This window comes from Macrosteles quadrilineatus, unplaced genomic scaffold (assembly GCF_028750875.1).
Source record: "Macrosteles quadrilineatus isolate MER2022 unplaced genomic scaffold, UCM_ALF_1.0 Scaffold_3__2_contigs__length_128488019, whole genome shotgun sequence".
NCBI classification, from domain to species: domain Eukaryota; kingdom Metazoa; phylum Arthropoda; class Insecta; order Hemiptera; family Cicadellidae; genus Macrosteles; species Macrosteles quadrilineatus.
This window is the reverse complement of record NW_026542596.1, coordinates 38,275,506-38,291,380: the sequence shown is the minus strand read 5'-3', so window position 1 is coordinate 38,291,380 and position 15,875 is coordinate 38,275,506. Positions and strand designations below refer to the sequence as shown.

The following is a 15,875-nucleotide window of genomic DNA, read 5'->3' as shown; positions in this document are numbered from 1 at the left end:
ATTTTAATTTTATTCTTAACAGCTTGTCCTTCCCCAGAATCATAATATTTATCATTACGATGATGTTTAACCATTGGTTTTATTTCGTATGTATCTAATGCACTTATCGTCGGACATGTTTCAAACCTTTTACATTTCACGTCAATAATAATAATAATAATAAGCAAATATAAAGATATGAATTGTTCTCCCTATTTGTGCTTAGTTGCAATACATATCTATAGTGTTGGTAATTTATATCATCAAAAATGTTCCTATTTTTATCCCACACAAATGTATTGCTTCTAAAATAAACTTTATGGCAGCGGGATAATGTCAATCGAATTAAGATGTTATTCTATTAAGAAACTTTGTAATTACGGTACAACCCCTAACCAATTCATAAATTTGCATTTGCAATTTTACCATGTTCTAACAAAAAATAAAGAGGAAAAATATCCGTCGACGTAGAACTTTTAATGGTGGGTTATATTTTTTTGAAAATTATTGCGAATAAATTGATGGAAAATATTTGCATTACAATGATAACTTAAAAGGTATATACAAATTCAAGTATTATTTAATCTTATAAATAAAAATGGGAGCTACTACTCAACTAGACCATTCCCTTACATTTGAATCAGTACAATCATAGCCACCTCTGTACAATCTTACAATTTGTAGAATTTTTTACTTTTTTGGGATAGCCAAATGTATTTTGTAATTATTTATTGTACAAGTATGTGTTTCTAGTTAAGTATAAAGCCAAATATTATACCTCATTCTATGAATAGTTTTTATTTAAAAATATCTTTAATATATTATAACCGTTTATGGGAGTCCAACGTAGTCCGTTAGGTACCTATAACTCTTAGAATACTTGACTTATCACAATGAAACTTTACATGCTTGTTTATAATGGTATATTTAAGAACTGAAGGTAAAACTATAATTATACTCGTACTAATAAACACAAATGTAAACCAAATTTTTTTCTCTTTCAGTTTTATTGATTTATTTGTTATTTTTAACACAAATTTTGCCTATGTTTAATAATTGTAGGTCCAAAGCTGTATTATGTAATGGGCAAGAGGCTTTGAAAATTCCATGGTGATATCTCAAACGGTTTTAGAAATATGCGTACCTAAGTGAAAAAACATGGCTTTTCAGAAATCGCAGAAAACCTGTTATTGTCAGAAATTGCAGGGCACCAGGAGCCCTGTTATTTGATGGGCATCTGCAAAAAATGTATCTGAAGATAAACTTTTAAACATTAATAATTATGTTTAAACATGACAAACCTTTATAATTTTGGTATCAAAATGTTCAGAAAATTCCAAATTTACAAAAACAAGAAAAATAAAATTTAAAAAAATATTTTTTTTAGTTAGACTCCCCTTGAATTTAGATTACGGTAACTTTTTAAATTTTTACTTTGCAATTACTGTGTTATCATTGGGGAGCGAGCTGGCGTAGTGGTTAGAGCGCGGGACTTCAGTCCCTGAGGTCCCGGGTTCGATCCCCGCCAAGTCACCAATGGATTTTATCTAAGTGATAATGCCGCAACCCCTAGGTCTAGTCTGAAGTAATGTGCAAAACAATCCCAGGCTCGTGCCTAGCGTCCTTAGGACAAAAAAAAAAAAAAAAAAAAAAAAAAAAAAAAAAAAAAAAAAAAACTGTGTTATCATTGGCTTTGACTAGTGCAAGTAAATTTCTAACAATATCGTGAAATTGAAAGTGTTTATGTGTTAAATGTTGGTGAGGTTTGGAGCAAACTAATATTGACTGAATTTTTATCTTTTTAGGGTAGATTTTACTATTGTAGATACAAGATATGTTTTATAGTTGAATCTTTCATTTTGTTTAAATAAAGTACAAAGCTATAAAAAAATTAACAAGTAGTAAACAACACAACTCTACATAAAACTGTACGAAAATAGCCATCAAGTTGTCTTCAGCTGATCCATTAGATTTATATTCCTATACAAGGAAATACATCCATTTGGTGTTATATATTTTTTATGTGCATTTCATATAGTATACCGTAAGATAATATAAGTAGCCGGCCGGTGCCGTGGTTGGTACTTGGTACTTACATGGCGGCAGATGTTCCACTGAGTCCCGCGCCCGAACCTAACCTCAACCTTGCTGACACTTTCGTTCTCACTTTCCTCTTTGCAGGCTCTGTCATTAAAACAGCTGACTGGCCCACTGATCCTGATCACGTGTGTAACAGCTGATTTCTCATCCGATAAGAAAGTGTTGTTTTGATTTGTTAGGCAGTTTGAGGTTACGACTTTGAACTGGTTTTTTTACCCGAAAGGGTTTAGACTTTAGAGCTTGCTGATATATATGTGCTAACGTGGCTAACTTTACCATTACATTGTCTACATCGTAGTTCTGTACAATCTACACCTTATTAGAACATAAAACATCAAATTTGTCTTTGTTTGCAAAACTATCCGTTGTTCTAGTCATATAAATCATATTGTCCAATATATTTAAGTTATGTCTATTTGAATTATTTATTGAATGATTTAAATGATACTACTTAATGAATATTAAAAAAAATTGTATAACGACATTCGTTAGAAATTCGTTGTTTAACGTGTTTTAGATAGTTAAACATTTGTACGTTTGTCGATTTGCCAAGACATTTACATTATTTGAGCAACAATTTGACATTGTTTATAAGGCACGTTTGATTTAACTGGGTGTTTTCCGTTTTAGGAGATCCTAAATTGAAAAAAAAAACTTAATTTTTCACAAACTTAAAGTCTTGATACGACCACTACTTATATTATAGCTTTCATGCTTGCCTATTGGAAAATCCACCAAAATAATAGTTTCTATTTTAATCTTAACAACAAAATACGATTTACAACATATTTGAATCCTTGCAATCCAATGGAATTGTAATGGTTAATAAATGAACATTATCTAAGCAATCCATAGGGTATTCTTTTGAGGAACCTATAATAGTAGAGTGTGGGGCTTCGGTCTCTGATATCTTGGGTTGAAATCCCACCAATTACCATGGTACCATTACCATGTAATAATACATGGTACAGCCGAACCCGTATGTAGGCCTTAAAATAATGTAACGGGTCCGAACTAGAGCCCAGCGTCCTAAGATTTCAATGTATTGGACCAAAAAAATTGTATTCCTCAAATAGCATTCAAAGGTAATCTCAGCCAATTCTCTTCTTAATAAGTTTTCAGACGAAATAATTCTTTTGTTGAACTTTAAAATTGAGCTCAACATTCCAAGAACACACTGCAGAAAATTTCAATTGGAAAATATATTATTATTCACCAAACGGCAAACAAATTCTAAAAACATAACAGAGACGTATACAAATACAAACAATATTTACATTAGTACAAATAATAACGATATTTTAACTAAGTTATCAACTTACCCAAGCTTCTTCATCTCACATCCTCAAAACGTCACTTTCTTCTTAACTATCAATGACCCCGCCACGTGTAACCAACGTCCCAAATTCACCTCCAGATAGTTTAATTAATCACCTCCCGCTGTGCTCTTTCAGTTTTGATAGGCCGGTGCAACCTACAAACTTCAACCTACACCGAGCACTAATGAAGATGGCCAAAGTCACCACGATTACAGAGGCATTGTTGTGAACATCCGCGAGATCTGAGGCCTTGGCGGGTCGGAAGTGCTTTCATAGACGCAGCTTAACTATCTAATTAGCCTAAATGTGAGATTAGTACGCTGTGTATGCTTTTGAATTTATTGCTACGCTAAGTATTTTATAAGCCGAAATAAAGGTAAGGGTATTATACTGTAACATGGAATCGTTAGCTTCAGGAGCTTTTTTCGTTATTGATATTATTTTAAAATTGCTCTCCTCAGTTGACCCAGAGATAAATGTATTTGGTAAAGTATAAAGAGTAATTCTTTTTTTTTCAGAAAATCCCTGAATTGCATTATCATTTCATACTAGCAGAGTACCCGACCTTCGTACAGCATTACACAACCACAACAGAGTTTTTGTTCTTCCGGTTAATATGTTCTTTAATCTAAAATTGAATACTCGTTTACCAAAATGTCTTTTTTAATAGTTTTTAGGTCAGGATTGATAGTCAGTCGACCTAATAACATAAGTTCTTTTAAAATACATCCTTAAAAAAACTCAATTTTAGTTTATTTATAACGTTTTCTATATGAACAAGCTGTATACCTGATTGACAAACACTCTTTTTTTGGGAAAACCGCGGAATAAAGTCTCTCCTCTTTATTCTTTGCGTAAATGTAGATATTAAGTGGTTCGTACCAAGGTAAGGTCGCACTAAGTGCAGTATGCGGTGAACTTCTTGACCCTTCGCCGGACACGAGCAAAGATCTTCACAACAACCAAGACTTTACAAGCTGACCAGATCATCTCACTCCATGTTACACGCCACAGATATTAGAACACAACAGGATAACAAGGATCATAAACATAAAGAAATTACGTCTCTGTACCGAATCCTACTAATAACTGCGAACCATGGCATCTGGTTTGTACATTTCTTACAGTTCCATTACAGTACAGTAAAGTTAAATAATGTTTAAATTCGGACCAGTGGCACCATTTTTTTATGTTTATCATTTTTACCGTTTCTGTTTTCTGTAATCTTGCTACTCACTTATCTTGCCCTCAAGCCCTGGCCTTTATTCAACTTCAAATACGCCCAAAATTGTGCATCACTGCCTAAAAAAACTGATAGCTGATTTATTGGTAATTAAAAATTAACCAGGCGTTACCTTTTCATCGCTTCTGTGATTTGTAAGGGTAATGGTTAGCTGGTCCCGTAATCCGAGGGTCGAAAAAGGTTGGGGCAATAAAACGACTCCACTGGTCCCGAGAGGTCCAGGTAGTTTTGGGCTGGCTAATCCAGTGGGGCAATGAGGCATGAAGCGTGATGTAAACAAACAATAAATACTTGCAGTCCTGTCCTCGGCATGAATGGTGTAAATTTTGGAATTCCCTCGCCAGGTCATCGCGAAGCTCTAAACAATGCATCACGCTTCACTCTACACGTCAACAACAGCAAATACTTGCAGCGCTCTTGGTATCAAAGAATGTTGCGAATTTGGGGTTTTGTAGCACTCACCTACCATAAGGGGGAAGTTGATAAATATACCTTTAAACATCTATGAGAGAAGTAAACAAAATTGAGTACAAGAGGTAGTACTGTAGTAAGCAAAGTTAGTAGGGATATTTATGTTCAAAATCAAATGTTGAGGGGAGAGAAGGAACGTGGAGGAAAAAGAAGACTGTAGCAATGAAATACTTCATCGACAAAAAGCTAGAAATTCCTTCATCAAGGGAGATCGACCTGGTCACTTTTAGCGAATTTCCCCTATAGGGAATAAGCTATTACCGTAGTACTCATGGTGAGACCTGGACCCGGGACCGATTTATTTTTTCGTTTTGAGGTCCCTAGAGGCAAAAAACACCATCCGTTCAAATTCATATATAACACCACACCGTCCGTTAGCGCGAGAACTCGAGCAAAAATGTTCCGATTTTGATTAAATTTAATACAAACGTGTAAACTTATGTGTATTCGGATGAGTTCGCGAACCAGCATGATCGGACTATGGGAACAGGGGTTTATGGGGGGTTTTATGGTGTTTTCCCATTTTTGACCCTAAAAACTTAAAATTTAGCAATTTCTTTTCAAACCATTTTGTAGAGCTGAAAAACAAATTATTTAGTATATTAAAGCGTTATTATGCGCCTAGTGGTTACGGAAAAAATTCCAAAAATCTGTTAATTTAAAATTACCATGTTATTCTTATGGAGAATAAGTTAGCTGATGTAGTTTGCTTGTTTATGAACATATTTTGATCAAATTTGGAAATGCATTAATTTCATACTAAACTATTAACATTTTACAAAAAAAAAAAAAAAAAAAACACACATTGTTACCCTCCCTGTTGCAGCAAACCTAAGTAGGCATACTCGTTAAACTAATGTTATTTAAAATAGGGAATAAATGTGAAGTTTTTAAGGATACATTTTAGTGTAAAACCAATCAGGCAAATGGAAAATCGCTTAATCTGCAGGTTTGCTACGGCGGGGTATTTAAAAATATGTATCAAACGTTTCCTTACCCAGAGAGGTTTAGTCGAGGGGAATAGAGTCTGTGAATATAGTTTTTAGTCTTTTGTAACATGGTAGTTTGTTTGTAAAATCTTTGTAAGCATTCAGTTTATCGTATTATTCGTTTATTCGTATATTTTATGAGTTTTTTTGTTTTGTTATCAATTGTAAATACATCTCTTTTCCGCAATTTAATTTAATATATAATCGTATTTGATCTGGGTTTTGATCAATGTTTATGTCACTTTTTGTGAAATATGTTTTTAAATGTACTTAGTTATTATTAAATCGTAAATATTCATCTTTTAGCTGTGTGCCCGTTTTACGCACGGGGATCTTATAGTGGTCAGTTGAAACCTTCCTATATAAAGAACAGCAGTTGGTTTGCATATTTTCAAATATGCTGGCCAAACTATTATATATAAACAAATACAGTATCCGACAGTTTCAAGTAAAAAAAAAATGCGTAATAGAACTATAAGGGGTACACTTCCATATCTGTTGGCACAAACAACCAAATGAGTAATTTTGATTATTCGATTGTTTAATTCGATATATCGTTTGGTTAGTTAGGTTAGGTTAACTTTACCTAAGTAGATATAATATACGGGTTTAAAGTCACTTGGGGCACGTTTTCCCATAAGAAATAACATGGGATCATTTTTTGGCCACTAAAACCAAAAATCCTGATCTTTTGCCTAAATATCCCTATAAAATTGTCAAACCTTATTTCTTACTTATTCCCCATAAATATATTCGATATTAAGCTAAAAAAGCTATTTCTTATATTTATTGACCCTTACAAGTGTAAATGTAGAGTAGAGGCAATATGATGGTTTAACATCACTTTAGGCACGTTTTCCCCATAAGAATAACATGGTGAGCTTTTTTTGACCACTTTTTTAAAAATCCAGCTCTCGGCCTATACAAGCCTATATAAATGTTCAATACCATTGTACAAAACTATTACTATTTCAAATCCATATCCATTCACATGTATATTCTCAAAATCATCAACTTGACAGTGCGAGGTTTGTACGCGAACTCGGGCGCGCTCCCGGCTCATGGCGCGCTCCCTTGGACATCCTTAGTGGAAATCCACGAGTTCTGGCTACTTGGAAACCCAAGCCATTTGACATACAATAAATCACCCTTTCTCTTAATTACATTTTCTACTAAATACATGTCGTTATACTTGGTCTTTAACAACTCCTCTGTATAGAATCCTCCTCTGATTATAATACCATTTTCATCTTTCAAGATATAAGTCACAGGCTTTGTATTCTTAACTTCTGCTATTGTAAATAGCTCCCCTGTCCAATTCGGGGTATATCCTTTACTAAAAACATGTTTATACTTTGAAATTCTCTCGCTATCACCTACCTTATATATTGGCTTTTTAACTTGTACTACTTTAGAAGTCAACCTCTCATGCACATATTTACTATTCTTAATATTCACTTGGTTAGGCTTCATACCTTTAGATCTATGCACCTTATTATTATATTTTCGAATTAACTTTGGAAGTAAATCCAACCATTTATAACTCCCCTGAGCACTAAATTCCCTATATAACCAATTCTCTAAAGTTCTCTGAAACCTCTCTACAATTAATTGCAGCCTTAGTTGTAAAAATGTGTGATAGTGATTAATATTTAACTTTTTCATTAGTTTGCCAAAATATTGATTAAAAAATTCTTTTCCATTGTCAGATTGAATGTTTTTAACCCCCTTTGGTAGAATGGTTTTAATGGCTTCTGTAACTACCAACCCTGTTTTATTATTTAGCATAGCAGCATAAGCTTTTTTAGAAAATGTATCTATTAAAGTTAAAATATATCCATTGCCAGATTTTTCACCACTTTGCTATATCTTAAATAGTTTTCGAGATACAAGTATTTTAAAATAATATTATGGACTTAAAAATGTAAAATGTGCAAAAATGTCAAAAAAGTCTGGACTTTGAAAATTTTCATGATAACTGTTATTTGTACCCATATAAAATAATGTTAAAATTGTTTTTGAATTTTTGATTTTTTTATGTTGTAATATTGTTTGTAATCAAAAGTTGACACCCACTACGTGTGCCAGAATTTCAACCGTTTTGCCGTATCTAAAGCCGTTTTCGAGATATAAGCATTTTAAAACAATATTATGGGCTTAAACAATTTTAGGTGAGTAAACATGTCAAAAACTATGAATAAGAAAGTTCTATCTTTTGATGATGACGAGAGGCTTATTCTGGAAGATGACATTAATACTCTTGCTCTTAGTAATTATAAAATTGATCAAACATAAATCTATAATTGCAATTATTATTTAGCCTTTCAGTAGTGGTAATATTATGGTATGACCCCACTTTAGGCGTTTTTCCCCATAAGAATAACATGGGGATCATTTTTTGGCCACCAATTCCAAAAATCCTGATCTTTGCCCACATATCCCTATATAATTGTCAAACCTTATTTCTTACTTATTCCCCATAAATATATTCAATATCAAGCTAAAACAGCTATTTCTTATATTTATTGACCATTACAGGTGTAAATGTAAAGTAGTGGCGAACTAGCAAAGAGACCCCACCTTAAGCACGTTGTCTATTATGAAAAAGCCATATTTAGTTTTATCTAAACTTTAGAGGAAGAGATCGCTAAATTGGTTAAATTAAACGTCATTACCAACATGATTGTGATACACATGTTTTAAAACTTAAATCGTCTTGTTTGGATAATATTAGGAAATTTACATTATCACATAAATGTTTGTGTACTTTGCTGCAAGATTTACACAAGTAAAAACAGTCAATATTTTTATGTCGACCTTTTGACAAAAATGGTGTTTGGACTATTCATATCATCAAATACAACAACTAACTGTGACTGTGATGTGAATTTTTTTGTGTACTTGTGTACTTCATCACACACATTTCATACTAATTTCACAAATTACGATTTGACACAACTTATGTAAAATTTGTGTCAAATCGTGTAAAATTGTGTCAAATTGTGTGAAAATTGTGTCAAATATGTGTGAGAAAGTACACACGAATTTACATCACAGTCACAGTGACATTCACAATTCATGTGTAATTTGTGAAATTAGTATGAAATGTGTGTGATGAAGTACACAAGTACACAAAAAAATTCACATCACAGTCACAGTTAGTTGTTGTATTTGATGATATGAATAGTCCAAACACCATTTTTGTCAAAAGGTCGACATAAAAATATTGACTGTTTTTACTTGTGTAAATCTTGCAGCAAAGTACACAAACATTTATGTGATAATGTAAATTTCCTAATATTATCCAAACAAGACGATTTAAGTTTTAAAACATGTGTATCACAATCATGTTGGTAATGACGTTTAATTTAACCAATTTAGCGATCTCTTCCTCTAAAGTTTAGATAAAACTAAATATGGCTTTTTCATAATAGACAACGTGCTTAAGGTGGGGTCTCTTTGCTAGTTCGCCACTACTTTACATTTACACCTGTAATGGTCAATAAATATAAGAAATAGCTGTTTTAGCTTGATATTGAATATATTTATGGGGAATAAGTAAGAAATAAGGTTTGACAATTATATAGGGATATGTGGGCAAAGATCAGGATTTTTGGAATTGGTGGCCAAAAAATGATCCCCATGTTATTCTTATGGGGAAAAACGCCTAAAGTGGGGTCATACCATAATATTACCACTACTGAAAGGCTAAATAATAATTGCAATTATAGATTTATGTTTGATCAATTTTATAATTACTAAGAGCAAGAGTATTAATGTCATCTTCCAGAATAAGCCTCTCGTCATCATCAAAAGATAGAACTTTCTTATTCATAGTTTTTGACATGTTTACTCACCTAAAATTGTTTAAGCCCATAATATTGTTTTAAAATGCTTATATCTCGAAAACGGCTTTAGATACGGCAAAACGGTTGAAATTCTGGCACACGTAGTGGGTGTCAACTTTTGATTACAAACAATATTACAACATAAAAAAATCAAAAATTCAAAAACAATTTTAACATTATTTTATATGGGTACAAATAACAGTTATCATGAAAATTTTCAAAGTCCAGACTTTTTTGACATTTTTGCACATTTTACATTTTTAAGTCCATAATATTATTTTAAAATACTTGTATCTCGAAAACTATTTAAGATATAGCAAAGTGGTGAAAAATCTGGCAATGGATATATTTTAACTTTAATAGATACATTTTCTAAAAAAGCTTATGCTGCTATGCTAAATAATAAAACAGGGTTGGTAGTTACAGAAGCCATTAAAACCATTCTACCAAAGGGGGTTAAAAACATTCAATCTGACAATGGAAAAGAATTTTTTAATCAATATTTTGGCAAACTAATGAAAAAGTTAAATATTAATCACTATCACACATTTTTACAACTAAGGCTGCAATTAATTGTAGAGAGGTTTCAGAGAACTTTAGAGAATTGGTTATATAGGGAATTTAGTGCTCAGGGGAGTTATAAATGGTTGGATTTACTTCCAAAGTTAATTCGAAAATATAATAATAAGGTGCATAGATCTAAAGGTATGAAGCCTAACCAAGTGAATATTAAGAATAGTAAATATGTGCATGAGAGGTTGACTTCTAAAGTAGTACAAGTTAAAAAGCCAATATATAAGGTAGGTGATAGCGAGAGAATTTCAAAGTATAAACATGTTTTTAGTAAAGGATATACCCCGAATTGGACAGGGGAGCTATTTACAATAGCAGAAGTTAAGAATACAAAGCCTGTGACTTATATCTTGAAAGATGAAAATGGTATTATAATCAGAGGAGGATTCTATACAGAGGAGTTGTTAAAGACCAAGTATAACGACATGTATTTAGTAGAAAATGTAATTAAGAGAAAGGGTGATTTATTGTATGTCAAATGGCTTGGGTTTCCAAGTAGCCAGAACTCGTGGATTTCCACTAAGGATGTCCAAGGGAGCGCGCCATGAGCCGGGAGCGCGCCCGAGTTCGCGTACAAACCTCGCACTGTCAAGTTGATGATTTTGAGAATATACATGTGAATGGATATGGATTTGAAATAGTAATAGTGTTGTACAATGGTATTGAACATTTATATAGGCTTGTATAGGCCGAGAGCTGGATTTTTAAAAAAGTGGTCAAAAAAAGCTCACCATGTTGTTCTTATGGGGAAAACGTGCCTAAAGTGATGTTAAACCATCATATTGCCTCTACTCTACATTTACACTTGTAAGGGTCAATAAATATAAGAAATAGCTTTTTTAGCTTAATATCGAATATATTTATGGGGAATAAGTAAGAAATAAGGTTTGACAATTTTATAGGGATATTTAGGCAAAAGATCAGGATTTTTGGTTTTAGTGGCCAAAAAATGATCCCATGTTATTTCTTATGGGAAAACGTGCCCCAAGTGACTTTAAACCCGTATATTATATCTACTTACCTAACTAACCAAACGATATTGAGTTAAAATACTATACCTCGACCTCGCTATTAAAGATTCAGGTTGGAAATTTCACTATCAAAGGTGTTCTTGTCCTGTCCGTACGGAACACTGAGTATATAATATGTGCTACCAACTTATGAATAATTGTTTAGGCCTGCGATCCCAAGAGATAGGCAATTGGTCTATTGGCTGTATGGTCCATCGAGCAGCACATAGCGTTGAGAAGACTATAAGAGGTATAAAATTACCTGAGTACTGCCAAAGTGATCCTGTTGGTCCTTACGGATTACGCGTTTCGAGGAGCTTAAGTCCTCATCATCAGATATTGTACAAGAAACACATCTATCACTTCGAAAAGGTCGTCAAAAGTTTAAATACACAACACGGACACATAATAAATAAACATCTTTTACAATTATGAGTAGGCCTACCGACAAAAACTTTTGCTTGCAATGTCCGACCGCCCAGTTGTAGGTTGGTTAAAGTCATGCCCTTGATCGTTGGTCATGACTTTAACCTACAACGTAAACCTCTGTTACAATCACCCACTGCAGTTGTCACTTTACACTTTACACAACCACCATTGAAGTGCCGTCAATGAGTTTAAACCTTTTATGTAAGCTATTGGTAATGCTTATGTAAAAAATGTAAGTTACCCAGCCATATAAAACACTGATTCAAGGTCTCTTCCCTGGTTATCAAAACTCAAGAAAACTTTTATACACAAAGAATCTCTATTTTCATTTACGGTTACCCCACAAGTTATTGAACTTGCGATTAATTAAATCCGTTATGTAAGGAAAAACTGTTTTAATCCAACTTTGTTTGGATTTGCTTTTGAAACGTGATCGGAAATGATTGCGGTATTTGTAAATAACATTAAATGTAAACATATCAGTGACATCTAGAGAAAAATAATCTTGATCCGAACAGCTGTTCGCTATTTCATAGATGATTATGTGATAAAAATTGGGAGAAAACTTGACAAAAATCGCACAAAATTGGGTTTTTAAACGTCCGTAAGTTTATTTAAAAAGTAGTGAGGCCATACTTTAATAGCTGGACACTCTCGCCAATCCAGTGAAAACATTAAAAGATTCGGATCTTGATAGGTACTCTCGTTTTTCAGGAGAAGGCCGCGTAAATGGCTCTTGGTCCGTGACAGACGGAAGACAGGCAGACAGAAATTGAGATGAGACTTGTTTCGGCTTCTTTAATGTATAAAACGTAAAAATAACCTAAAAAATTATGATTCTGAGCAATGTACATACAAAACTATAGTTTTATTTATACAGATTGTTTTAAACATATGTCTTTGTATATTTTTTCAATTCTTTTCTTAACGCATTTGTATTTTATAATAAATAGGCCTATTTTCAGCATGAAATAATCGAAAATTATTCCAATGAATTCTATAACATGCCATATTACAGTACTGATACTCATTCGCTGAATCACCTTTTAAACACTTGAAAGTATAAAAACATTAATGCTGTACTTTTTAATGTTACTGTTACTGGTAACACTATCTAAATCTATCAAACACTCTCCAAACATGTGTTTTTAGAGACAACGAACACCTCAGGCCCCTTTCTCCTACTGATGAATGGGCATTGATAGCTATAGACCCTACACACACTAGCCGTAATCCTGTTAGACAAATTGCAAAGGGGCTGCCGACGGGACCAGTGGAAGTGCGGATTAAGGGACCTTACTTGAGACTGGGACCAGTAGAAGTGGGGTACCTGGCTTACGGGACCAGTTGAGTCTGCCCCATTTGTAAGTATAGTTTAGGTTGTCCTCATCGGTCCTCATCTAATGCTAAACAGTATTTTCATACACTGGTAACACTGCACTAGCGTTTTTAGTTGTAGATTCTTATAGTCAATGAAGGATTGTGAGACTTCATCCCATGAACATCAAGAATATGTGATACAAATTCTGTAAAAGAATTCCTTTGGACATTTCAATGAATGGGGACAACTGTTGAAAGAGGAAGGGCAAAAGAAAATTTGAGGTCATTTTAGGAAATTCAAATTAATGTTGTAGTAGGCTACTACAGTTGAAATACACAAATCCATACACCAAACCACCATAAATGATACCGTACGTACAGCCGGTTAATAATTTATTTATTTATTACTAGCTGTGTGCCCGTTCTACGCACGGGGATCTTATAGTAGTCAGTTGAAATCTTCTTATATTAAGATTAAGAACAGCAATTAGTTTGGCAAAACTATTATATATAAACCTTCGCAAATACAGTATCTGACAGTAAGCCAAAATAAATGCTTCGCAATTAAATGTCACCCGGATCGTGTTGGTCCATAAGTCCAATGATTAAACTAAAAAATGTTTTATAGATCCATGAAGCGTAGCCCTAAAGTAGGCCTATAATTGAAAAAAACTAGCAGACTTTCCACATCGGTTAACTTAAACGTATTTAAAGTACACCTCAACCTCACCATTTAACTTTTTATTCCGGTTGACATTTTCAGTATCAAAGGTGCTCTTGTCCATTCCGTGAAACACTGAGAAATAAGGACATTAATGCGTTACCAACATACAACAAAACAACACAATACAACAATCCAACAAAGGCCACGAACTATTGATACATAAACAATATAAAGGCGTAGACAATTCATGATGGTTTGCCCAACAAATGTTTTACTCAAATAGGTTATCATTTTCTTAGCATAGACCTACCGGGTAAGCTAAGATTTGGAATCCAGACAGAAAAAGCAAAACTATACAGAGTTAAGACATCACTTAAATTGAATACGGACGGCTCTAATAAATAAGGTGCAACACCAACGATATCAAATTTGTAAACTACCGGTTCTAAGGAAAAGAACCAGTACCTACGTAAGAACCTACCTAAGAACTATAGTAAATTGGACCAATTAAATACATTAATATCTAGTCCCGAGGTTATTGATCTCTTGCTTTTGGATTTTCTCGTAAAAAGTTATAGCGTAAACTTATCGGTGTCAGTTTTAAAAAAAGCAACCTTACCCAAACAACTTTTTGTTATTTAATAGATTACGCATTCTCTAAACAATGATTAGTATATCTATTAACATTAGAAGGAAATGTGACGAAAATCACACAATGTTGGGGTTTTGGTCATTTGTAATTTTATTTTTTAAGTAGGTAGGCCATGTATTCTATGGAAAAGTACCGGTATCAAGGATCGTCGTCAAAAAGGTTGTTATGAATAAATATGTAGGCTTACGTACCCAAGATATGAGCTATGGGCCTATTGGCTGTATGGTCCAGCGATTGCATCACACGGTGAGTAGAAACAGAAAGTGACACATTGGAAAAGCGAGTTTAGCACTTCCTCTGTTAAACCTCAGTTACAATCACCCACTGCAGTTGTGATTTTTTACTTTAAACTTTACACAACCGCCATTGAAGCGCCGTCAATGAGTGGAAACCTTTTTTGTAAGCTATTGGCGACGATCATTTCAGTGTCACAGCCCTATACAACACTGATTCAAGGTCTTCTTCTTTCTGGTTGTCAAAACTCAAGAAACATTTTATACTCAACGAATTTCTGGTTCCGATTTGGACGATGTCTAGTTATTTAATTTCATTTACGGTTACACTATTAGACTATATTATTGCACTTGCGATTAATTAAATCCGTTATGTAAGAAAAACGTTTTTAATCTCACTTGGTTGGGATTTGCTTTCAAGACGTGATTTGAAATAGTTGCGGTATTTGTAAACAACATTTGTAAACATGTCATTGACAGCTAGAAAAAATAATCTTGATCCGAACAGCTGTTCGTTATTTCATAGACGATTATGTGATAAAAATTGAACGGAAATTTGACAAAAATCGCACAAAACTGCATTTTTGAACGTCCGTAATTTTATTTACAAAGTAGTGAGGCTATATTTAAATCACTAAAGACACTCTCGCCAATCCAGTGAATACATTAAAATGACTTGGATCTTGATATGTACTCTGGTTTTCACGGAGAAGATTGCGTAAAATGCCATCTTGAGTGTTACAGACAAAGGGACAGACAGACAGACAGACAGACAGACAGACAGACAGACAGAAATTGAGATAAGACTCGTTTCTGCTTCTTTAATGTATAAAACGTAAAAATAACCTAAACGTATATAATTCTGAGCAATGTACAGACAAAACTCTAATTTTATTAATATAGATTTTAAAAACATATAGGTGAGTACTCTTTTTCTGTAGGTACATAAAGATTGGAACGATATGTATGAAAGGGTTATTAGTAGGGCGGAGTGTGATGTCATCATAGATACATATAATAACAACACTTTAATAGTAACCAACAC

General features: G+C 33.4%; 1 protein-coding gene across 1 annotated transcript in view; it reads right to left on the bottom strand.

Moving 5' to 3' along the window:
• The window catches only part of LOC128989122 (lactoperoxidase-like), a 166,886-nt gene that overhangs the window by 148,565 nt on the left and 2,446 nt on the right, over positions 1-15,875 (bottom strand). Inside the window, exon 3 of the mRNA XM_054410987.1 lies at positions 11,978-12,063. Coding sequence (XP_054266962.1) covers positions 11,978-12,063 — 86 coding nt within the window. The remainder of the gene's footprint in view (positions 1-11,977; positions 12,064-15,875) is intronic.